The 27,279-nt window shown below is 36.2% G+C and overlaps 1 protein-coding gene across 3 annotated transcripts in view; it reads right to left on the reverse strand.

The window, feature by feature from the left end:
• The window catches only part of LOC110106099, a 73,778-nt gene that overhangs the window by 1,841 nt on the left and 44,658 nt on the right, over positions 1-27,279 (reverse strand). For 2 of the 3 annotated variants that reach the window (XM_020835852.2, XM_020835855.2), the window contains exons 13-18: positions 16,627-16,701; positions 14,684-14,734; positions 12,281-12,358; positions 8,207-8,341; positions 912-1,019; positions 725-790 (exon numbers count right to left, since the gene is read on the reverse strand). In XM_020835852.2, the coding sequence (XP_020691511.1) occupies positions 725-790; positions 912-1,019; positions 8,207-8,341; positions 12,281-12,358; positions 14,684-14,734; positions 16,627-16,701 (513 nt within the window). Of the gene's footprint in view, positions 1-184; positions 530-627; positions 791-911; positions 1,020-8,206; positions 8,342-12,280; positions 12,359-14,683; positions 14,735-16,626; positions 16,702-27,279 lie in introns of all 3 variants that reach the window. The other variant, XR_003701520.1, reaches the window with a different exon arrangement.

Raw genomic sequence — 27,279 nt, forward strand, 5'->3', positions numbered from 1 at the left:
TCAAATGATGCTTTAGGAGTTAAACCTACTCTTTGCAATTATTTCTCAAACAACTCAAATCCGTGTTATCTAAGCCAAACCATTTTTACTTCTTAATACTCTAAAATTCATTTTATTACTCATTGATAATGTATTTGTTATCTATTTTTAATCAATTTCTATCTCAACTGTTTTGTCTCCTTACCTATTCAGCACTCCCAACACCTCTCCCTTAGGAAAGCTGCCAACAATGCATTAACCAGCAGATAATCCTATCATTTCTCATCACCAAAACAAACGAGATCCAAAATGTCTAGACCTCTGTTGGAAGCTACTCATCAAGCTTGGTCTCCTTAGTGGTGATAATATCTTTTAAAGCTAATGGACTCCCCACTCTTAAAAAATTGCGTAGCCTTTAATTAATCTCATAACACAATTATCCGCATCCACATACTAGATGGATCAAGTAATCCCTGTCGCGAAGCTTGAGCAAATCTGCTCCAAGGCACCATCTCAAGGATACTTCAGTTCCATGACTGATAATGTGAAACTATTGTACAGACAAAATCCAAAACAATCCATCAAGGGGCAAAAAAAACAACTCGAGAAGCAAATGTAGGAATATAAGGTCTTTTGAAACAAAAGTACCTGATTAATCTTATTCTTGGAATAAGATATCTCAAAAGGAATAGCATTAAAAATAGCCATGCAATTAAGAATGAGATGATATTAGGAAATAGAAAACCTTCATGAATGGTTGATCCTTGGTGGGGAATGATTCGATAAAGCTTTCTTTAAGAAGAAGAGAAACCTGACAAAGTAATACAAAGTCCTATTAGATACAAAAAGTTAAGGTATTCATCTGAAAGGAAGTAATTCTTGTATAGCAGAAGATAACAAACTTCAAAAACAAAGGAGAGACAGGTCTCAACCTTGTCATTGTTGGCCAGTATATTAGTGATTGTATGAGATCGCAAATTCAAACAAAGAGATTCCATAAAGCGTCTCAAAATGCGCAAGAAGTTTCCAGCAGCCTCTGCCTGTAATTCTCAACATTTAGCATACATGCATCATCAGAAAGGCCATTACAAACAAAAGGAAATAATAGACAAAGACAAAACGATTGCTACATCTAATTCATCATTAACTAAACTGATAGCACAGTAGCATATTTTTCCAGACAAGAAATATCCAGAGACTTTGATCAGCTTATCCAAACAAGGTAAGTATGGAGCAAAAATGTATTTACAAATAAAATTCTAACTTATGTAAAGCCTGATAAAAATATATGTAGATATGAGGAATGCATTGATGCACAAAGCAAACGAGTCTGCAGGATATCAACGGGATCGAGTTTAGATTTGCGTTCATGGAGATGACACAATTAAATTACAAGCCCTCACCTGATTTCATTTTATATAGCATATACGCACAAGATTAAGATTCCTTCACCACAGAAGAGTATTAGAGCAAAGGGATGAATCTTGCCCTTATTAAGACAATCATTAATTGTGCATTTGTATGAAAATTGAAATATCTTTTTCTTTGGGCTAATCAAGAATTGTGGGTGTATGATTCTTCAGACCATATTGCACTAGTAATACCCATATGACTCCAGAAAAGCAAAACCCATAGTATAACCCATATTTCACAGAAACGATTCAAATTTCAAACGTAGGACCTTCCATTTTTTTCTTTTAAGGATTTACTAAAAACAAAAAGAAAGTCAGTTAACGGGATCGTGGCATCTTTTAATACTGCATCACTGGAAATCATTAATAGATCAGCTAAAGGTCACTTAGAGGCAAATTTTTAATATCATCAAACAAGTTATAAAACCTACCATCATAACTACAAAGACATCTGCCATCACTGTATTTTTTCATCATCATCAACATCATATTCATAATGCTGAAGTAGCTCCTAGCCATCAATAAACCCCATACACTATGACACCTAAAATTTCAAAAAGATAAATTGAAAACTTCTCCTAAAAATTATACCCTGTTTTTCACACATCTCAAAAATCATAAAAACTATTTTTTTATAAAATTCTACATTCTATTTATAAATTAATTTAGTTATTAAATGATTTACCTTATGTTACTATAGCAAATAACTATACTGTAGCAAAAGTTGAGTTTTTCCAAAATTTCATACCATGCAAGTATAAATTGATAATGGGCATAGCCAATAGGATAGTTTAGATAAATTGCTAATAACTTAAGCTTATTTCATCATATTTCTCTGTTATATGAATCCATCTTTTTTATTTCTCCATGATTCATATTCATCATTGTCCTTCCAAAGCAGAACCAGATAAGAATGGAGCTCGAGTATGCTCGACAAAGGAAATACAAAAGAAGGAAGCAAAAAGAAAAGGAAAAAAAGAAGGGAAGAAGGAGAAGGAGAGAAGAAGTGAAGAAAAAAAAATGTGTGTGTGTTGGGGAGGGGGGGGGGGGGGGGGGGCCAAGATAAATAAAGAAAAGAAGAGGAGGAGGACACAAAGGAAGAGAAATATAGAACAAAAGCAAAGCAAGATAAATAAAGAAAAGAAGAGGAGGAGGACACAAAGGAAGAGAAATATAGAACAAAAGAGGAAAAGAAAATGAAGTGTGGAAATGCTTAGGAGATAAAGGAATTTCGTGGCTTACTAAACTTTTTAATATTATTTTGAAGACTAAAAAGATGACATGTGAGTGGAGAATGAGTGTGTTGATTCTTATTTTTAAGAATAAAGGTGATGCACAAGATTGTGCGAATTATAGAAAAATTAAGTTAATATGCTATACTTTAAAAATATGGGAGAGAGAGATGGAGCATAGATTGCGGCGTGACATTAATGTTTCTCAAAATCAATTTGGATTTATGCCAGGTAGGTCTACTATGGAAGCTATACAATTATTAAGAGATTTAATGGAGAAGTATAGAGAGAATGAGGAGGATCTATATATGATTTTTATTGATTTAGAGAAAGCATATGATAAAGTTCCAAGAGAAGTGCTATGGAGAGTTCTACATAAGAAAGAGGTTAATAATGCTTATATTCAAGTCATTAAGGATATGTATGCAAGAGCTATTATTTGTGTTCAAACACAAGGTGGTTTGACCAAGTATTTTCCTATTTCAGTTGGATTACATCAAGAATCAAACTTAAGCCCATATCCTTTTGCTTTATTCATGGATGTTCTAACTAGATATTTGCAAGCGGTTGTGCCCTAGTGTATGATATTTTATGATGATATTCTTCTTGTTGATAAGACTAGAGAGGGAGTTGAAGGTAAACTTGAATTATGGAGGTCAACCTTAGAGTCTAAACACTTTCGTATGAGTAGATCTAAAACTGAGTATATGGAGTGTAATCTTAATAATAATAGATCTAGTGGGGGATTATGACTTTGGATGATCAAGTCATTAATAAGAGTACACATTTTAAATATCTTGGGTCTATTGTTCAAAATGATGGTGAAATAGATGGGGATATTATTAGTAGAATTCAAGTTGGATGGTTGAAGTGGAGGAATGCATCAACCATGTTGTGTGAAAGAAAAGTCCCTCTCAAACTTAAGGGAATACTCTATAAGATGGTAGTGAGACCTGCGATGCTTTATGGTGCAGAGTGTTGGCCATTAAAAGAGAAGCATAATATTAAGTTAAGTATTACAGAGATGAGGATGGTCAGGTGGATAAGTAGCTTTACTCTCAAAGACAGGATACAAAATGAGCATATATGTGAAAAGGTTGGAGTAGCTCCAGTGTAAGATAAGATTAGATAGAGTCGCCTTAGATGGTTTGGTCATATAAAAGGGCAACCTTCAGATGACCCGATTAGAAAAATAGATGTATTAGATTTGACTTATGTTAAGAAAGTCAGAGGTAGACATAACAAGACTTAGTTAGAAAATATTAGAAATGACATTTCTTTATTAGATTTAGACGAGAATTTGACTCAACGGGGCACAATGGAGAAAAATGATTCATGCAGCCGATCCCACATAGTGGGATAAAAACTTGCTATTGTTGTCGTCGTCGTCAAGTTAGACTATTTTTCACTTATTCAATCCTAATTCGTAAATACATTCCAAAATCAATTATCATTATAAAAAGGAAAATAGATAGCTAATAATGTTCTAGGAGATCTTTGTAACAGGTAAGATATCTCCAATCCATTGTAACTTATCGACCTTATTAGTTTTCATTGGAAAGACTCTTCATAATAAATAAAACAAAAAAAAAAAAAAAAACACAACACAAAACAACCTAGTGCTCCTACTCACCATGAAAGTACATAAGCAGTAAAGTAAACAATCAACACATTCATGTGGCTCACATGCAGACTAATTTTCATTGGGAAAGAGGTGGTTAATGAAGGTCAAGAAGATCACTGTAACTTCCAGGGAAATCTTAAGTTCACAACTCAAATGTCACTTATTGACCTTGTTAGCGACAATGTCAAAGATATAGACCTTCCACTAGCAATATTGATGCAACCAAAAGCTCCCAAAACAAGTAGGAGACCCTTGGTCACAAAAAAGAAACAAATACTTTCCTTATAACTTGAAATAAAAAGGACAAATAACACTTTAAACACTTTTAAACATAACATGACATTACAAACTTAAATAAGACATGAAAATATGTAAAGAAGCTTTTCCTGATCGAGAAGAAAGATACAGATGTGGTGGTCACTTGCAGAGAGAAGAAAGAGGTAAGAAGCCCGAGACGAAAGAGAGGACAAGCTCGCAAGCCTTCCCAAGAAGAAGAGAAAAGAAGTGGAGAAAGCTCTCAAGCTTTTCCAAGAAATACCCTTAGGTTTTTGGCTTCAAAAAATTAGTCTATAAACTTCTTTTTTTGCTTACAAAATATCACATATATAGAAGAAAAGGAGCAGCCAAACAACCCAAATTTCCTCCAACCGAACCATCAAAACAGGGGAAAATAGAAGGCCAAGGGGCTGTCCAGGAGCAGCAGCCGAAGGGTCACATAGGGAACTGGAAAGGAAGCCACGGGAGACAGGAACGGGCACCAAAGGGAACCTGAATAGGCAGCCAAGGGGTGAAGAACCAACCACGGGAAGGAGCCGGAGAGGAAAACCGAAGGGTCACAGGCAAAGGGGAAAGAACCAAATCCACAGCTCTTAATGAGCTAAAAAGAAGTAGAGCTCAACATTAATGAGCTGATTTTAGAAGAGGACATAGCAGCTCACCAAAATTACAACCCAAAATAATTTGCCCCGCCTTCCCCCCCTGCCTACATCAAATATTAAAATAAATAAATAAATGATGCACAAGAACTTCATGGAGAAGCTATATGACTATTTCACATCTCCCAATTACAAAAAATTTAAAGCCAACTAGAAAGATTGTTAGTATTGAAAAATATTCTACTATGAATATCGTGAATATTGGAAAACATGAAACAGAAATCAAAGGCAAAATTTCTATAATTTAACATTCATAATTAAATCCAAAATCGACCATGGTTTCCCTAAAAAAAGGATGAATATTATCTTTTGGATACTAAATAAATCAGAAAATGAGTCTGGAAGCGCATTAATGATCAAATGACCATATAAATATATAATTCAGTTCCAAAAAAACTCGATCAATTATTTAAGATCAAACTCATTATAAGTTGGTAATTTAATTAAAAAACAATACATCAACATCCCACTGTAGTAGATATAAAATAAGGGGAAATGATTCAGTATCTAACAATCCTGTCTAAGCTTAAAAATACTAGGCTTAAAAAATTCTGCATTTCATTCCATTCTAAAATTACTTCGTTACTTGATGAATTAGGTATTGTACATGGTACCAAACCATTAAAGAAATCAAGATAAGGAGTTTTATCTGGAATCATTTATTTGTAACTGTTAGAATTCACTGAATTGGAGAGGGAAAAATGATTCAATTATTATTACACAAATTTATCCCTATTTATAGATCTATGCAGGATATCTTAATAAAGAAACAAATAAATACAAAATTATTCATAATTGCGCTAATATAACCCTTCCTAAATCAGCCACCCGAATATGAAAGGAGATTGGCATAATCCAAGTGAGCCTCCCACGGATCTCCATCCTTGGTCGTGGGATCAAGGGCCTAAGGGATGGTTGGGATTTTAACACTCCCCCTCAAGCTGGGGAATACAGATCAGTCATTCATAGCTTGGTAATTAGTCCAGTAGAATTATCAAGTCCCTTAGTGTACCATAGTCTTCAATTTGGTCAAAATTGTGGGAGAATTAGCTTTAACGATAAATGATAGTGATGAAGGCTATATCAGTCAAGCCTATAAGGGTAGCAATGAAGGTTGCGTTGAAGAATAGGCTTCTAGATATCGGAAATGGCAATAAAGGCCGGTGGTGGGGCAGTAGAGAAGGTGGATTAATTATCTTTAGGTTTGTCTCCTTCTCGGTTCTCAAGGGAAGGTCGGCAATGAAGGCACGACAATATATGGAAAAATTTTGGCAATGAAGGCCGGAGGTGGGAACCTGCATTCCTCATAATTCCAGCAATAAAGGCTGGTAGAATGACCAATATTTCTCATAATTCCAGCAATGAAGGCCAGTAGTGGGAACCTATATTCCTCAAAATTTTGGCTTTTTTTTTATAGTAACGAAGACTATCTGTTTGATTATGGACAACAATGAAGGCTTCCAAAAAATAAGATCCCTCCGATCTTTAGTTACGGCAATAAAGGCCCCCTTTTTTTTGAAATAAACTCTTAGTTTAGTAAACCGAACCGAACTGGACTGAGCTTTAAAGGACTCGAATCGAGAGAAGCTAGGGCATGAAGCCTTTCTTTCGCACTCGTGAGTCGGACGTGCTTCAATTCTTCGCAAGCTTCGTTCGCCTCCGTTTATGGCTTTGTTACATCATAGGAGGTGTAGGCACGCGTTGCTTCTTTGGCTCCTCAGTGGCTGTCCGAATACACTCCTTTGACGTCGTTGTTTTTCGGCTTCGGGTGCGTTGCAGGAGGTGCTTCTTCGGCTCCTTCGTGGCTGTTTGACTATGCTCCGTCGAAGACTTCTCCCTTCTGTCGAATCGGAAGTTATGATACTTCGATCGGTTCCTTCGTGGTTGTTCGACCGTTCGCAGATAGTGCGAGAGTCGGATAGAGCTCCGTAGCCCTGCTCCCGTTCCGCCTGGTGCTCCCTCCTTCTGGTGCCGATTCTGCCTGGATGTTCGACTCCGCCTAGTGCCGACTCTACTTGCTTGCATTCGTCCGAGTTGGAGGCAGCGTCGACGGCATCTGGAAGCTCCGATTTCTTCTTTTTTTTCTTTTCCTCATCCGACGATTCTACGATTGTTCTTCAATCGGCAATGAAGGCCCGTTGGCTCTGATACCATGTTAGAATTCACAGAATTGGAGAGGGAGAAATGATTCAATTATTATTACACAAATTTATCCCTATTTATAGATCCATGCAAGATATCTTAATAAAGAAACAAATAAATACAAAATTATTCATAATTGCGCTATTATAATCCTTCCTAAATCAACCACCTGAATATGGAAGGAGATTGGCATAATCCAAGTGAGCCTCCCACGGATCTCCATCCTTGGCCGTGGGATCAAGGGCCTAAGGGATAGTTGGGATTTTAACAGTAACATTTCATGACATTGTTAACCAGCTCCTCCATATCCTAGAAAAGATGTAGAAGAAATTAACAGTAGGTGCACAGTTGGAAAACACATAGCAGTTTATTGAAGGACCATGAGACCCACAAGTCAACCAATTTTAATAGGAATCCTTGAGAACACGGATTAAAGTTTCAAACCGTTGGTTCTATTCTATTATGTTTCGAAGATTGCTATCCATATGCCACCTTCCTACTCTAGCCACATGCCCCTCATGAATTTTTTTTCTTCTTTAAATATTTTTGAATTATTTTCATAATAAGCGTTTTGAAAAAGCTTATAAATACTTCCACACTTTGCACAAAATCAAGCCATAAAATTCAAAGTAGTTTTTTTTCTACTTTTTTTCATTTCTACACACTAGTTTCAGTCATTCTTTTAAGTTAGTGCATGAAAAAATTTTATTGAATATAAATTCAACATAAGAAAAAAAAAATCAAATTCTCTCCAAATAATATATCGGTACACCAAATACATCCATTATATGGAACGATTATAATTGATAAACAAAATATATTAGGAACATAAGCACAACAATATTAGTTCACCAAAGAGAATAAAAATAAACACAAAATCACCTGAACTTCACTGCATTTATATACAGGGTGCCTTTTAGCTATGGAATTTTCACATGCTAATCTAGCATGAACAGGAGTCAGTTCAGAGACAAGTTCCCTATAGCATGGAAGTTGAGGCAAAGAGCGCATATTAACCTGCAAAAATTAAAAAATTAGAGACCATAAACGTTATAGTATAGAAAGTTTCTATTATGCCAGCAAGTAACAAAGCTTTCCCAGGGCCAGTTGCACGAAGAATAAAAAGTAAAGGTAAACTAATATAATAAGAATCTAAAGCACCATTAATCCAATGAAACAGGAACAATTGATTAGAAAAAACATTAAACCTTAAATATATTGGAGTGATGTTTGGATGCACGTCTAAGAGTATTCGTAAAAAACGGTTCATAAATGAACTAATAGTGCCAAATCAATAGAACCGAAATTGAAATTCCATCTCTTAGAGAGAAGTGTAGGAAGGCTCAGGAAGCAAAAATTGAAGCGAGCAAGCCGCGAAGAGGGGGGTGCAGATGTGGGCCAACCAAGCGATCTAGGAGAGATAGAGACAATCCCACAAGACTTAGACTAGGGCACATGCAAAGAGCAACAAGTGGCATGCAGCGAGATTGAGAGAGAGAGCAAATGAGAGGAAGAAAAAGAGCTAGAAAGAAATAAAAAATCAAAGACGGACATAAAGGGAGAAGGGAAAGGAAAAGCTTACTTATTCTAGAGAAGCAAGCGAAACCACAAGCTACTACAAGAGGAAAAGAAGTCATTCAACCTATAGAAGAAACCAAGCCAAACACTTTTGAGTTTTGGCTAAGCCACGCATAACTGAGCTGAGCTTGAACGTGGTTAGGCTTTCTTCCTTATAATGAAATTTAATTGAGCCTCATTTGGTTATGTCATCAAATTAGGAAACCCTATATTTAGTTTTTAATTATCTAAAATAAGTTTAGGTTAGGATCCATGTGAGGAAAAGAAAATGCAAAGCTAGTGAAGAAATAGTGGAGGAATATTAATCAAGGTTTGAAATTCTCATTGGCTTAAAAACCTATAAGTTGAAAAAAAGTCCTATGATGGCCTCTCGGCAAGTTGATAGGGTCGACAAGGTTCAATCAACAAAGAGAAATAACCTCTTTCACCCCGATGATGACCTTGTTGAACGTATATTTCAACCGGAGGGGTGATTTCAATATTCAAAGCTCCACCCAAATATCCACGAAAATCCAAAATCCAAAAAAAAAACCCAAGATTAAGATATTTAAAATTAAAATTAAACCATCTAATCACTTGAAGAAAAATACATCCTCCATCCGCAACAATTTGCCGAGGTGGACAAATTAAAATTTACTTCAGCTCACATAGAGCTAATGCCTGGTCGAAAATATCACTAGGATTTATTCTCAAACAATCTCCTGCTAGTAAGGACGTGGTATGTGTCATCTAACCGGCGATTTTGCCGCTAAATGTTACCGCAAGATAAACGGTTATGACCCGGGGCCCTCTGAACAGAGTGGTTTTGCCGCCAAATGGAACCACGAAATACCGGTTATGGCCAGAGTCAACACGCTCCTTAATGGCATCAAATCCTTGAAATATGAATCAATAGGATATAATCGATAGGGCATAAAGCCCTCTGTTAGCTAAGGTGGATTCAAATTTGTCCCCTTAGACAAGCATTCACCCCAGGTCTATAAGGCACCCTTGGACGAAGCAACCCATGGCTGCCGACAAGGATCCTTCTGTTAGGTTGGGTCGACTATCTCTTCTGACTAAGTAGACTAGTGACCACGATGGCCCGAGACGACAGAACCATGGGATCTTAATCGGGCCCATCATCCATTCCCCCATCATCCGCTTTAAGTGCAAGATGGTGAAAATTTCAATTTTAGATATAAACTCTTCAAAATTCTCCAATACCTACGCCCATGCTACTATTATATGCTTGATACTATATATTCACAGATACAACATACCCTATCTGATTGACGACTAGCCTTAATCGAAAGTTCTCTCTCATTATCGTGGGGGTAATTAACTATAGGGGCTTGTGCCTATAGGAAGCCAGAACTCAGATCATAAAGTCATCGCAAAATGAGGGCGAAATCTCTGGGTAGTGTCTTATTATTTACAAACCCATCTGCCTTTCAAAATTTACCCCGGAACTTAATCCGTTAAAACTCCATCACCAAAGAAAAGCAAAAGGGGGCGGATGGATGATGTGGAATGATGAATGATGTGAAAGTTTGCCATTAGGGTAACATTTCTTAACTCATGTGAAAATATTGAGCTTAATCCCATATCAGTAAAAATATATTTAGATAGAAAAACTTATTACTTTTCCATCTCCTACCGGTTTAAGTTTTGCAATTCAAAATGGATTTACCTATTAATATATCAAGCCCAACTTTAAATCCCGAGTGTTTTACAATCCCCAATAAAGTCTTCAACTACTTCCAAATTTGATGCTTAAAGAAACCAGTGAAATAGCAGTCAGCATTATTTTCCCTTCGACTTTATCTAACTCCTTTCCTTACTCATTACATCTCGAAATATTTCAGGAAACCGATTTTTACATAATCTTTTCATAGCCATTCAACATGACGCTTCAAGTTAGTACTTTGCAGTTTGCACCATACAGGAATTAATCCCCTTGAATTTTGCTATCCACACAAAACTGGATAGCTTTGCTTTTTGCAGTGTTTTCAAAGGAGAAACTATCTGCTATGGGTAAATTATATTGGCAACACATTTCTAATACAGAAATAATAATAATATAAGTAATTTAGTTCACATAAAAACAAGAAAAAATAATAATATAAGTAATTCACTGCACATAAAAACAAGCAATCATCCATGATCAGATTGAATTTAATTTTCCAAAATTTATCTAATCAAATTATGGTAAGGGATTTAGCATTGACACACTTATTTTACTTTATATTTTTGCAAATATTTAGAAATGAACTCAAGAACTATAAGAAGAGAAACCATGAATTGTTTGTAATGGATGATTGTTTCTTTAATGTTAAATATGTTTTTTTACTTTCCAATTAATTATGTCACAACCTATCAAACACAGACACGAACATAGGGGCACAAACACGACACGATCGAACACGGCACCACAACAAAATGGAAAAACATAAGACATGTCATGGACTCGATGTTCAATTTAATAAATTTTTAATATTAAAAAGTTATATTACTAGCTCAATAACCAAGAAGATTTCACTTAACATAAATAATATTGAAAAATAAAAATATGATTTACTTGAGCTCAAACAATAAGAAAATGTCACAATAGTTAAACCCTAAATTTAGACAATGGATGCTACAAAAAAATCTTATAAAGAACTAATACTAAAAAGAAATTCATGGGATTTGAATTTGAAGTCAAAGCTGAAGTCAATGCAGGAAAAACCATTTAAGTTCGATGTTGTTGGAGCACAAGTGAGCCAAATCTCATAGAAGTTAAACTTAAAACCAAACCTCGCTTGAAGCTCGTTAAAGTCAAAGTCCTCCGTCGCAGTAGAACTCCCACGTAAGTAGGTAAGCCGACACTTGTCAAAGTCAAAGCCAAGCCTCTAAATGCATGAAGTTGAAGTCATGTCCGTGCTCACTCAAAGCCCATTGAAGTTATGCGTCGAAATGAGAAGGCATTGAGGGTAGAGTCGCTCAACTTCCTAAGCTAGGGCTAAGGGCATAAAATTTCTCTTGATGTCACTCATTATTATAGGAGAAAACACCGATGAGATAAAATTTACACAAGATAAATATTTTAATCCCGATATGTATGTCTTAGGGGCATGTACATCCTGAGTCCAAAGTAAATTTTACTCTTAATAAACCCGACACAATTTTGAACATCTCAGACACGTTTCGGGGCTTATCTGAGTTGCGTGTTGGTGCTTAAGAGGTGTTCATGCTTTAAAGGACACAAATCATTCAATTTTTGGAGAAATATAAAAAATTTTCACCAGGTATTTGTCTCCACAAGAAATTTATGAGAGGAGAAATTTTTTTGAAAGTAGTTGTGAGTAGAAGAATTCTAATTTTGGCTAACAAGTCAGCTGTGTCTGAGAGACGAACCTTGTTCTTGCAGACATTAACCCAAATAAGATTGCCTGCTTTCAGCTTTTTGTCAGATGGCTTAAACTGTATACCCACCTGCAAAACCAAATAAAGATAGCATCCTTCAAATAGTAATTTCTCAAAACTATCATGAATAACACAGTACTAAGTTATATAATAAAACATCCAAGCAGCCTAAGCATGTTGGTTCAACGCGTCCAAGCTTTTAAAAGCTATAAAGAGATTCTCTAAATGATAAATGAAAGCATGACCCTTTCCGTAAAAAAAAGGGAAAAACAAAACACATCAACAAGATAATAATCTAAGATGGTCCCGTTATGAAACTTGAGCAGTGCCACATTGCCTCAAATCGTTCATGAAACTGATCAAACTTCAGGACTAAGATGGTCCCGTTATGAAATACATTTGAGGACACAAAATAAAGATATAGGCGACAAACACAGATACACACGGCCATAGAAAAAATCCTATATTTTACTTTGTAATTCCCAAGCCAATAAATAATTAATCAATGCTTTCAAAAACTGAAGTGTGAAACAAAGTGCTTGACAATTATTTAAAATGAAACGCAACCTTCAACATTTTAATTTTATATTTTAAAAAATATTCAACTATATAATGATAATATAAATTAAAGAATAATTAAAAATAAGAATTTTGTACTTAATAAAATGCTAGTATTTATCATTTTTAATTAGTATCATTAATGTAACACACCAAAATATGATCATATTACCATGAAGTTAATTATGCAGTATATATTTATCTTGAAATAATATTACTATAAAAATTAGTATGGAGCAGGTTTTAAATGAAATAAAGTTATAAATATATAATATATGATGGTAGTTAAACTTAAAACAATCAAATTGTAGGTGTGATCCAAATAGAGGAGAAAAAAAAAGGTGTTGAACTTGTATGAATGAAGAAGAAACCAGAGTAAATTGCCCGAGAAAAATAAACAAATATGTAAGAGAAGTATAAAATTAAGTTAAGTGCTGCAGAGATGAGAATATACTTAGGAGGAGGATTGGCTTTACACTTAGAGAAGGAATGCAAAACGAGTATACAAGCGAAAAAGGTTTGAGTAGCTCTAGTGGAAGATAATCTAATAAAGAATCGCCTTATATGGTTTGGTCACATAAAACGGCAGCCTTCCAATGACCCTGTTAGGATATTAGATGTATTAGATTTAGCTTATGGTAAAAAAATGTAGAGATAGACCTAAAAAGTCTTGGTTTAAAAAATTGGAAATGACCTTTCTTTATTAGTTTCAAATGAGAATTTGACTCGTAATAGAACACAATGGAGAAAAAAAAAATCATGTAGTTGATCCCACATAGTGGGATAAAGGCTTGATGTTGTTGTTGAAATAATATTAAATATCACACCAAATCAAATTGCAGATTATATATTTAATATTCATTCTATTAATCTTAATCCATTTTAAGCTCTAAATATTTTCTCCATTATTTTAACTTTTCACTTATTCCTGCGGATGTTTTACCAATTAAAATAATGTCATAAGAAAATTACAGACAGAGGCTTAGAACATCTTTTCTAAGCATCTCCATAACTATTATGAAGTATGCGAACTTAATGTTTATACTTAATTTAATCCTATTGTAAATGAGAATTCTTTGGTCAGTGCATAACTATTAATACAAGTCAAAACTCCATCAAATAATTCTTTAATAATTTCAACATACCTTTAACACACTTTCTTTCCTTAACACCAAAGAATATCACATTACTCGATCATAAGCTTTTCAAGGTCGATAATAATCATATAAAAATCCTTCCAAGCATCATTTGGTGAGAAATTAGCCTTAATAAAACAAAGATCAAAATTTCATGGCACTATAGAAAACATAAAAGTATAATAATAATTTAAGCTAATAAACATACAGTTTCAAAATTATTAAATTTAATGTATTAAAATATTCAGTTTCTAAAAACTGTATGAGCCATGGGTGTAATCTCTGAGCGAATTAATCTAACAATACATGATTTAATGGTAACACTGAAAAGTGTAAAATGCTTATAGCAAGCAATTTTTACTCAGATTAACATGATATGCATGATGCTGAAGCAACAATTAGCAAATAATCTGTCCTGCATATCCTGAACATTAGATAAAAAAAAAAAAAAGTTAATATCCAAATTTTGGAAGCGAGCATTACAATAGATCATACTTCAAAATACAGAATTAATGATTTCACAAGAGAATAAGAGGACAGATACCAACTCAAGCTAAATAAAGAAATGCTTGGCCGAATAACATTATGTCAAAAATAAATCTTCAAAGATCCGAACAAATTTCAATTAAAATTGAATTATAAACACAAGACTATACAAAATTAAAAAAATAAAAATTAAAAAAGGATTATTGGAACTCACAATAAATGGAACTGGAGCATCAAGGAAATCAAGCATTTTTCTCGGTAGCACCTGAAATATTGCAAACAACATTTTTAGACGGATAATATCAATCAGATAATAGAATTTACAAAACATAGAAACAAAGAATAACAAATAATAAACCTTAGCAAACGAAATGTGCCAGCTGTGTTGCAAAAAAAACATGTTGATAAAGAAAACCAGAGCAGATGAAAAAAGGTGTTACTGCCTCAACCTAAATCAATGCAGGCATTTGTCTTCATGAGCTCCAAAATGGATGCTTTCAGTTTCCAGCATCAAAGATATGACTACAACCCCATATCACCAAAAATATACCACATGCCATCACGCGTAAGAATATTCATGAAATACAAAGGAGCAGGTAAACCTAAAAAAAATTAGCATTATATTCGTGCCAATAAGAAGTAATTTTATGACTTCGAGGAAAATTCCTTGTCTTCATTTATCTTTTAAATGTCTTCAGCAATTCATAGCAGGCAATATCTATGTTGCGAAAATTTGGAAGAGTGGAGTATCATCAGGAGTGAATTTAGATCTCATCGGGATGTTAAAAATATCCCACTACCCAAGTGCTTTACCCTGCCGTCAAAAGTAACTAGCAGCAGATAAGCCAAAATGCTATGACATAAGCAGCTTATTAAGAAGGCTTGATTAGGCTGCATTACAGAAACTTACTATGCCAACATGAAACACATAATTATCCACAAACGTAATAGAAAGGCAGTTCATCCTTTATGATCGATTGGGAAGAGATTTAGTGATTTTCACTACAATTAGTTTCCACGGGACTTGGAGTTTAATAGATGGACGATTTGTGTTATTTTGAGTAGATTTGATGTTTTAATTGATGAACAAAAGGATTAAAAAGTGATTTGGAGTAATCATTTTTTATAGAAAATAATATCATTATGAAAATTACAGACTTGATCCGTAGTTACTTCTACAACATAGATTATAATGAATAAAGTGATACTTGAAAAGCATATTTGTGTCTTCCTAGGGCAAGCCTTCCCGGTGATGAAGAAGAAGGTGAAGGAAGCAAGGGTCAGCTGTGTGATAAGGCAATTGAGTAGGACATTGCCATTATGAAGAAGAAGCTTGTGATGGCAATAATTCCAGATTCACTAGCATAGTTGATGACAAGGGTGCCGGGTATGCTTGATCTGAAATAGATAGAGATAGTCGAAGTGGCCATGCTAACAAGTGAGAGGAGAGATAAATAGGAGATAGAGGGAGTGATGAGGGTCTCACTAGCTTAAGCCAAACTAAGTGTATCACAATCATGATCAACAAGCCCAGGCCTACAAAAAAAGGGGGGTGAAATTTTGGTTCTAAGTATGCAATAAACTGAATACTACCCACAAGATGCTAAAAACTGATTCAACTCTGAAGGGTTTCCAAAATTTTGAGGATTTTTTAAGGCCCCTAATCCTTACAATCACATGGACAATGCATTATTTGGCAGCAGGAGACGTCATGCTGGACAAAAGCAGTTGCAAGCTGCTGAGTCAATGATTTGAAGATCTTTCATCTGTCCACCTTCATCTCTCCCCATTAGAGATTCTTCTTCCTCTTGCATTATATCACTTTTTTTATTCCTTAAAACAATGTCAATAGCTTAATAGCTTATATTAAAGTAAGCTTCAACCGATACTGATTAATTATAGTGACCAACGAAACTCAAAACATTAACTCAATTTGAGTTGTACCAAAAACAAATCAAAGTGACAAATCATATGTACTGCAGGATGTCTAATTTTCAAGTTTGAACACCTGAAGAATGTTATCATAACTAATTCCATTTTATGGGAAATTATATTAAAAGTATAAGAAATTTTGCTGATTAAGATGGAGCAGTTAAGTTCATAAGTGGTGGGTAAATCTAATATCCATAGGTGATATATGATAGTTAAAGTACTTGCCGGAAGAAACAAGCTCTGCCACTCAAAAGGTCGAATCATGGGAATAATTGAGAAAACAATGGCTGATAAAATTCCCTGTACAGAAAAGCAAAGCAATGAATCAATTAAAAAAGAATAGCCATACACCAAAAATATAACGGAAATTTGCTTAGCAACCTACGTGTCATTCTTTTTAAATCTAGGCACAAAAAGAGTTCAAGACTATCATTTGCACCAATAGTTACAGCTGGATTGTTGAAAGCACATAATTTTGTTAAAAAACAATCGAACTCATAAAAATTCCTTAGTAAAACATTAAGAGTTATGAATGCATATATACCTGCAACTGCACACAGAATTAAATGAAATCACTTGCAACGGACAATTTTATAAAATGCACACCGAGACTCAAAAAAAAAAAAGAGAGAACAAAATTTCCCGATATTATCACCATCATCATTAATTTTTATCAAATTTATTTGTGATTAGATTAATGAATAGTCCTCATTCATTCCCATGGAGAGCTACATTAGTTCTCAAATAAGGTAATAACTTAAACTATAGGAATTTAGCAGATGGACCTTAACCGGATTATTGATATTTTGAAGTACTTAATAGTAAAACTCAGGGATTAATTTAACGCTGAAGTTTTAACCTTAACAGCTGCTTCATCCTTTTAATGATAGAAGAAACATCAAAACCAAGCTTAGGCTAACCATCACGCTCATATGGCTGATATTATAGCCAACACGTGACCAGAAAGAACTTCAAATTTGGAACTGACATGCTGCCAAATTTCTTATCCTAAATGGGGCTCTAAATGTGGTGAAATTATTCTGTGTGGATACGGACATCATCCCAAGATGAATCTGTAACACCCCAATTTACCCCCTAACGGTAAAAGGAGTATTACTAGCATAAACCTTTCATTAGTTGATCATATGATACTTTTGCACATTTGATGACATAAAACATCCAACAATTCAGCTCTCATACATCACATCAAATGGAAGCAACTAATAACTTTAAATTTTGACATAAGATATTTATAGAGTCATTACAAAAATTCAAAGTAATTTATCACAGGAAAGTTTACATACCTCAAGTTTAGACTTCAAACAAAGATAAAATACTAACATTATATAACATAACATATATAATACTTGTCAAATTAGTCTGATATGATCTTCTCCTTTCCCTTTCTTGTAACAACAGCCAGTAAGAAAACACTGGTGAACTGTGAGGCTCAATAAGAATTTCACAATTAAATTTCATAAAAATATGGAACCATTAAATAATAAGTGAAACCAATTTTAGAAAACATCATAAGTTAAACTATAATAAGAAAATCTCATATAAGGCCATGTAGCAATAATCTTTTCCTTCCACTATTGACTATACTGAATATCAACTTTAGACTTTTAAAAGATTGGTTTACATTTAGAAATCCATTCAATAGAGCCCAGGTAAACCTGGCATTATCGCCATTGAATTACACAGATGTCCCTTTTGCCTCTTTAGGGGTCCCTTTTTCCCCACCTGCTATGCAGGTATCATATTCTCTGGGGTCCCTTTTGCCCCATATACAATACAGGTTTCATAATGGGTCCCTTTTGCCCACCTGATATTGCATACATCATATCATAACCAACCAATCTTTATTAATTTGATATTCAGCATAATTCATACATGTTCTGATAAATATAAATGCATCTAACAGTTACATCATATAAATATCAGAATGCCATCATGATTATGTTAATTATAACATTCATAAATTTCATCTATCCGTTTCGTGTATAGAATTTTCATGCATGAAATTTACAATTTGATTTTATAATCAATGAATCATCAACTAAAATACTAACATTTTCATACCTGTTCATACTTCATATTTTTCTTTGATCATATGAATCTGATTTACTACTGCATGGCTAATTGAATATCATATGCATAAGATAAAATCGTATGTTTTAATTAGAACTTTGCATTCTTACCTCCTTGTTGAGGAGTCTCCCCCAATCCTCCACTACGAACTCTTCTATGATTGTAAGTCACTACGAAACCTTCTCTTTGCATGTATGTATTTGATAAATCCTAACTTCTCTCTTAACCTTCATTCACTTCACTGATCTCTCAATTAGTTTGCACCTTGCATCACTGTTAATTCTTACCCCCTTGATTTCCTCCAAGTGCTTCTCCTACAGCAACTTACTGTTTCTATCAACAATGTTCTAAAACACTACAGATTTATCACAGAAATCTTCCTTACCGATGCCTGAAACAGTGATTTCTGCAACTCCCTACAGTCCCGCCCTCAGCATTGTTCCGCCTAAGAAAGCACTCTCAATATGCTGACTGAATAACAGTAATACATGCACTATAATGTTTCGAACCAAGCCACATTGAATGCATACATTGTGCCGAAGATAGCTACAGCAATTCCTGTATTCCTTCTCTGCTTTGCATACGGAATCTATCTCAGCCTTCCGGTTCCACCATTACACGTGAATAACACTAATAAATTTGTCCCACTCCAATAACTGCCTTAGATACTTATCCGAATTCCTTTGGCTTCATTGAAAAACGAATTGAATAAGGATTATAACTGCCCTTTTCCAACCAAAGCATCTATTCAGTCATTAGGGATTTATCTAATTATCTATTTAACTTATATTACTAGATTCTTTTATCTGTTAATATTAATATAATAAACATTTAGTATTAAGCTTATATATTTAATATTAATCTATTTAACAGTAACTAAAAAATCATTATTCATCCATTTAAATTTCTACAAAGATGCAGACATTTAATAAACCATTTTATTTATTAATTTAAGCGTACATGTTTGGGTCTTACAGAATCAGAGTGAGCCATGTAACCCCTTTGTTGTGTCCCGCGACTATGTACTTGCTGTGTACCAGGTGACATGGCGCACTCTGATTCACCTCCGGACGATCCGGTGTCCGCACAAAATAATTTCACCTGACTGTGAAGGCAGATGGGTTTGTAGATAAGACACTACCCAGAGATTTCGCCCTCATTTTTTGAGGACTTTATGATCTGAGTTCTGGTTTCCTATAGGCGCAAGCCCCTATAGTTAATTACCCCTCCCGATAACGAGCTTGACTGTGAAGGAAGATGGGTTTGTAGATAAGACACTACCCAGCGCCCAGAGATTTCGCCTTCATTTTTTGAGGACTTTATGATCTGAGTTCTGGTTTCCTATAGGCGCAAGCCCCTATAGTTAATTACCCCTCCCGATAACGAGAGAGAACTATCGATTAAGGCTAGTCGTCAATCAGATACGTAGAATATACGTGCTATCTGGCATATAGTAGCAGCATGGGTATTGAGATTTGGAAATAGTTGAAAGTTTGGAAATTTGAAAGGGTTTGGTATTTAAAATTGAGATTTCACCATCTTGAACTTAAAGCGGATGGTGGGGGAATGGATGATAGACTCGATCAAGATCCCATGGTTCCGTCATCCCGGGCCATCGTGGTCCCTGGTCTACTTAGTCAGAGGAGGTAGTCGACCCAACCTGACAGAAGGATCCTTGTCGGCAGCCATGGGTTGCTTCATCCAAGGGGACCTTGTAGACCTGGGGTGGCTATTTGCTTAAAGGGACAAATTTGAATCCACCTTAGCTTACAGAGGGCTTTGTGCCCTATCGATCATATCCTATTGATTCATATCTCAAGGATTTAACGCCATTAAGGAGCGTATTGGCTCTGGCCATAACCGCTATCCGTGGTGCCATTTGGCGGCAAAACCACTCGGTTCAGAGGGCCCCGGGTCATAACCGTTTACCTGCAGTGCCATTTGGCGGCGAAACTGCCGGTTAGAGGACACGTACCACGTCCTTACTGGCAAGAGATTGTTTGAGAATGGATCCTAGTGATATTTTCGACTAGGCATTAGCTCTTTGTGAGCTAGAGTTTATTTAAATTTGTCCGCCTCGACAAACTGTTGCGGAGGGCGGATGGATTTTGCTTCAAGTGTTGAATTTGCATGAGAGAGATTGAAATGACTCTTCCTTCTAACTAACATGTTGGATGCACAACCGTTTATGGCTTGCATGATATTCATTATCTTCCATGATCATCCACAAATATTCATAAGATTCCTATAGCTTCTTGTGAATGAATTGTTGTATGTGTAATAGGTTCACATTCTCATTTGTAGGTGCATTATTCTTTCTACCATAAGTCTTCAGCATATGTTTGCATGTGAATGGTCACAGTCATTTGTATGTGACCATTAGTAAGCCATCAAGCTCATTAAGAGCTTACATTGCCCTTATGAATGAATCAACAATTCATCCCTTTTTAAAATATAAGTCTTTTATTCATCCATAGATTTCTACTTGCATGATCAAATTCATCATATGTTCAAAGTCATTTGATTAGAATCTATTTGAGTCTAAGATGATTTCTTTATCATCCAAAAATTAGTGTTTGAACCAAGTTTAAGCTTGAGCTCATTTTTATTTAGATTCAAGTATCTTATTAATCATTTAAGTTTGGAATATGTTTCATGCAGTCCAAAATCAAGTCCCCTGTTGTCCAAATAATGTCCAATATTTGTTCAGATATGAGCATGAGTTCAAGTCCAAGCTCCAAGTCTGAGTTCAAGTTAAGTTCTGAGTCTGAGTTCAAGTCCAAGTTCAAGTCCAAGTTCTTGTCCACCTTGCAAGTTCAAGTCAAGCTCAAGTTCATCATTTTTTTTAAAGTCCTTGTCTTATTTCAGACAAAATTTCGGCAGCCTCCCGACGTCTCCCCCGTTAAGGGGAAAAAACCAAGAGGTCGCCTACCCGCCATGTCACTAAAGACGTGCACGGTTGGTGTTGATGAGACACTGCGGCGGTTGTATTTGTTTTTCTCCCACCACGCGCAACAAAGGCGTGCATGGGATTTTTTTAAAAAGGATTTTTTTTTTTTGAAAAGCATTTTTAATTTCCCCCCGCCCGGGGGTACTTATGAGCGACCCCGCCTCGCCATAGGTGTCGCACCGGGGTCCCATCCCACCACGCGCACTAAAGGCGTGCTTGGGGCGGTTTTCCGGTTCGCCACGAACATTGAAGTAGAGTTTCAGGTGCTTACCCGCCTCGTCGTAGGTGCCGCACCGGGGTCCCATCCCACCACGCGCACTAAAGGTGTGCTTGGGGCAGTTTTCCCGTCCGCCGCCAACTCCGAGGAAGAGAATCTGAGTTTAGGAAATCCGTACCTTCGCGGGGTTGGTGAAGTCGGCGAGATGCACAAAACACAACAAATTTCCCTTCTCCTTTTTTTTTCTCTCTTTTTCTCTTTTCTTTTTATCTCTTTTCTCTTCTTTTTTTTTTACGCACACATATATACATAGGTAAACTCAACAATTAACAGTAATAAAGTAATTAAATAGCACTATTGACGGATTAACAAAAATTGATAAAACCAGTTACAACAGTTGGCTTTGATAACTAACATCAATAATAATAATACTGATAAAGCCGAGTAGAGTCAAAACATACTAAAAGAAAGTAATTAACTCCACTGTATGGACCTCTATCAAAGAGATTTACTTGAGACATTAAGTGGGGACTTTGGGCTTGGCTTGGAACGAGTACAGAAAAGAAGAAAAAGATTAGTGGTGTGGGCTGATTTGAGGTGGTTTTGGATAGTTGTTTGGGCTGTTTTGAATAGGCATTGTGGGCTTTTGAGCTTAAAGTGGACTGCATGATGCCATGTTACATCAATACATTTATCTGATTAAAAAAAAAACTAATCCTCAATTAAAGCATAAGCCAGCCATCACATTATTAATTTGTTTTACTTAGTTTTGACTTAAACCTCAAATTAACAAGTCTCAAAAGCTCACTGCTAGCTTGCTAAGATGGCATTGAAATACTCATTTTGCCGTCAATTATCCTTGGCTTACTCCTAATAAATGTGAGAATGAACAAAAGAAACAGAAAACAACAAAAGATAAAATCTCCCTTTTTCTGTTATGAAATTTTCTTTTCACATGGAGTGTCAGGACTCTTCTTTTTTTTTTTAACCTTAAAGCAAGGAGGAGATCGTTCACGGTTAAGAAATCTGAGAGCTTCCACTAGTGCGGATTTGGTCTGGTAGCAAGTGTCGTGGCTTACAGGCAATGCATAGCAGACATAGTTCATTTGTACCAAGTTGAAATTTGTTCTTCTGTGAGTGAAGTTCTCCATTTAAAGGACAACATGAGATCAGTTTGAAGCCACTTGGATTCTTCCTAGATACGTCCTTGGTGCATCTTTCAATTGAATGATCATTGATGGAAGGAGAGGCTCGGCCTTTGATTGCTTGGCGAAGGATCGCCCACTGCAAGCAACTTCGGGATAGAGGAGTAGCGGCTTGAGACCTCTCCATTCTAGGGTAGTCCTCTCTGTAACCTTGTAAACGGTTTGGGTCAGAGGAGCTCGGAGTGTGTTTTCACCCGAGAAAGTTGAAGCTTGGAGGGCTTGAGCTGGTTGCGGCAAGGAGGAGACGGACAGAAGTTTCAGGTGGGGATTTCAGCATTTGGAGCTTGCCAACGGTTGGAGAGGAACAAACAAGAAGCTACAGGGATTTGACAAGAGGAAGCTTACGGTTTGGTGTGGAGTGGACCTTGCTAGAGGCTTGCAGGTGTTTGGAGCTCAGGAGATGGAAGCTGCTGCTAAGGGAACAACAGGTAGAACCCTGGCATCGGTTTACTGAGCTGGACGTGAAGAAGAACAGGTTGGTTGTGAGGTGGAGAAAGAACAAAGAACCAGAGCTTGAGCTTGAGTGTGGGATTTTCTGAAAACCGAGCCAATAAAAGCTCCTCCTTTTTGTTGTTTTAACGACGAGGTTTGATTTACTACCCAAGGCAAGGGCAAATTATTGGGTCAGGTTACCGGAGGCGAAAAATAAGTTCGGACATCCAATAAAAATTTGCAGTGTCATCTTGCGCTTTAGTTGTGCTTTTTGACTTGCGCTTTAGTTGCACTTTACCTGCGCTTTAGTTGCGCTTTTTGACTTGCGCTTTACCTGCGCTTTAGTTGCGCTAATTTTAAAATAATATTTTATTAATAATTGGACCTATCTCTGCGTTCGATCACCTGACCCAATAATTTGCCCAAGGCAAGAGCAGCGTCCAAGGCTTGTTCCCTCAGCGGGATATCAGGGATTTAGAGCAGATTTGAGGAATGCATTAATTCAGATTTGAGATTTACTCTGACTTTCCTCTTTTGATTAGATTCATGGATAACAGTAATAATGATTTTCCTTAATTGATAATTGCATTAATTAAGGAAGACAATGATGTCTCAATCACTGAAATAATCTTGATTTATGCGATTTCCTCGAAAGTCGTGTGTATTTCACCTCGTTTTATGTGTCAATTTGCCGAATATTAGAATTAGACAAATTAATAGTGGATTTGGGGTATTGTTGATGTCCCGGTCGCAACGACACAGTCCGTTTCGCAATCGGACGTCGTTTGGGCGACGACGAGGCCCAATTTCCATCGAAATGCGAGCCTTCGCATCATATTTGAATAGCTTCAAAATTTGCGACAACACCTTAAACGATCCAATTGGATCAAATAAAATGTAGACTCTTAATGCCAACGACATTCCGGACGCAACGACGCCATCCGTTTCTCGATCCAATGTCATTTAAGTATCGTTGAGACCTCATTTCCGTCGCAACGCAGGCCTTAATATCATATTTACATCGCCTAGAAATTCACCATCATCTCAAATGATCCAATTTGATTAAATAAAATGTAGACTCAGAATGTCGACGATGTTCCGGACGCAATGACATTGTCCGTTTGTCAATCGGACGTCGTTCTAGTATCGTCGAGGCCTCATTTCCGCCGTAACGCAGGCCTTAATATCATATTTGCATCGCCTAGAAATTCACCACCACCTCAGATGATCCAAATTTATTAAACAAAATGTATATTCTGAATTTCGACGACGTTCCAGACACAATGGCGCTGTCCATTTGTCAATCGGACGTCGTCCGAGCATCTTCGAGGCCTCGTTTCCATCGTAACGCAGGCCTTTATATCATATTTGAATTGCATAGAAATTCGTCACCATCTCAGACGATCCAAATTCATTAAATAAAATATATATTCTAAATGTAGACGACGTTCCGGACACAATGACACTGTCCGTTTGTCGATCTGAAATCGTTTGGGCGACATCGAGGGCCAAATTCCTCAATATGCAAGTTATTATCTTGGGATCCGTGTCACCATTACGATTGATCCCAATTAATCACAAAAGATGTATATTTTGAATGTCGAGGACGTTCCGGACGCAATGGCATAGTCCGTTTCATGATCGGACGTTATCTGAGCGACGTCGAGGCCTGATTTCCTCAAAATACGCGTTGCCTCGAAATTCATGTCACTCATTAGGATGATTCAAATTAAACAAATAAAATACAGTTTTTGAGTATTTGTAATGTTCTGAACACAATGACGAAGTCCGTTTGTTGATCCGACATCGTTTGATCAGCCTCGTGCTTTAATTTTGAGTGTCGGTCATCTCTTTTGACCAATCTCATCCGATTCAATTACGAGGGGCCTCGACCTAGCAGAATTCAGTGTCATGATTGCAACGATACCATCAGTTTGGCATTTGGAGGTCATTTGACCCCTTAAGTGACGTTTTTCATCAATACACATATTGTTTTATTTACCAGTTTGAGTCATTTCTCGTGTGGTCTGATGTATAGGGGTCAACACTCAAACCTTGCAATCGCGGTACACATGAGACTCATCTTTTCATGACCTCATATCAACACGTCCTTGCGGTCATGCACAGCACAGGATATCATTGTTGCATCTCCCACAATTTCTTCATGACGTCAAACCTGACACCGCCATAAAACAGCTACTCGGAGATCTTGTTTTCTGACCCTATTTATTATTAACAAATAACTAAGTATACGGATTTGTACGTTGTTGATCTCCATAATTTCTCCATAAACAATCTATTAAAATGCGATGAAAATAACGTACAATGGTTGTCACGACACAAATCCATCAAAAATACCCTGATTGCTATCAAAATCATTTATCATCCCCCGATTTACAAAATAGATTGCACCAACACATCCAAAGCGTTGAATTTACCAAAAAAAACTTCTCTCGCATGCAATTCAATTGGATACATCAACAACAACGAACTGACTCAATGTCACACAGATTGGCGCCTATTTGTAAAAAGTATTGTATCAACACGTCCAAAATGTCAAAATTACATAGAAAAGAGGCTCATATTTTTTGTGTTGTCACACGATGAAAATTCAAACTTTCAGCCAGAGGCGATGCAAAATTTGATATGCATGAGGAACAAGAAATTTGTGTTAAAACATCGATGTATCAATCAATTTCACTTCCTTCTAACTAAACAAAAAAAATACGATCCTTCGCCTACCGCTCTCTATCCAAAAACACCACAAAACTTGGGTTATCTGTACCCCCATCTCATTGTCACAGGCAATGTCCCATATGCAAGTTTGAGAAGGAATAAAATTCAAAAACCAATCAATCCCAAGATCCCATCTAACGAACCCAAACTCCAGCTCCCTCCCTTTTCACCACTTTCTCACAACCAACCTTGCAGCCTGCCACTCTACCATAACATATTTCTCAATCCCAACCAAAATGAGCCCCATCTCCTCTACACCCCTGTCTTAAAAACCTGCATACCTATGCCCAAGACTCCTGCTCTAGTCGAAAGTCCAAAAACCCTCGACACCTATGCTATAAGGAAGTCGCAATAAGGGCTCGTCAGATAAGGCATTGATGAGACTACGGCATGTGAATGCCATGCTATTGACCTACCTTCTCCTCATTCAACTAGTACTTTGTTATAAACTCAATCTTGTAAGGCCAACAAACTCTATCTCCACCACAACATGCACGTCAACCAACCACAACTTTCGATCTTCCTCAACTTCAACAACTGTCAAATACTCCCTCTATCTCTTCTACACTCTCCCTCTACATCTCCTAATATTCTTTCTATTTATATCTCTTCCCTATCACTCTTGTTTTCTCTCCTCTCTTTCTCACTCTAATTTTCAATCTCGTCTACAATCCCCCTCTCCCTCTCCTCTCTCCCTCTTTTTTCTCTCTCTTTCCCTCACTATCTTTATCTTTCTAACTCTCTCCCCTTTTTTCAAAAAACAAAGAGAAATGGAAAAGGAAAAGTAGAAACATGAAATTTAACAAAAAAAAATGTATCTTCTCACTGCAAATCTTGTCACCTCAAATTCATTTTCGTTATCGCTTGCATAAGTTTTGTTATGAAAGCTCAAAATGAAGTACCAATGTGAATTGTTTCGTTGCAATACAAAAATTTGCAAATTCAATGCTCATGTGAATTATTCCCACATAGTAAAAAAAATTTGTGCACTTTCCTGCAGGTTTTGAAGATCTATGCACATTTTTTAAGCATGGTGGGTATGAAAGCCCCCCAATTGTGTGTCTCACAATACCAACAACAACATCATCCCACTATGTCAGGTCGGCTACATGAAGCTTTTTTCTCCATTGTGTCATATTAAGAGTTAAATTCTCATTTAAATCTAATAAAGAAATGTCATTTCTAATAGTTTCTAACCAAGAATTTTTAGGTCTGCCTCTACATTTCTTAACATAAGTCAAATCTAA

The sequence above is a fragment of the Dendrobium catenatum genome, unplaced genomic scaffold (assembly GCF_001605985.2).
Source record: "Dendrobium catenatum unplaced genomic scaffold, ASM160598v2 fragScaff_scaffold_853, whole genome shotgun sequence".
NCBI lineage: Eukaryota > Viridiplantae > Streptophyta > Magnoliopsida > Asparagales > Orchidaceae > Dendrobium > Dendrobium catenatum.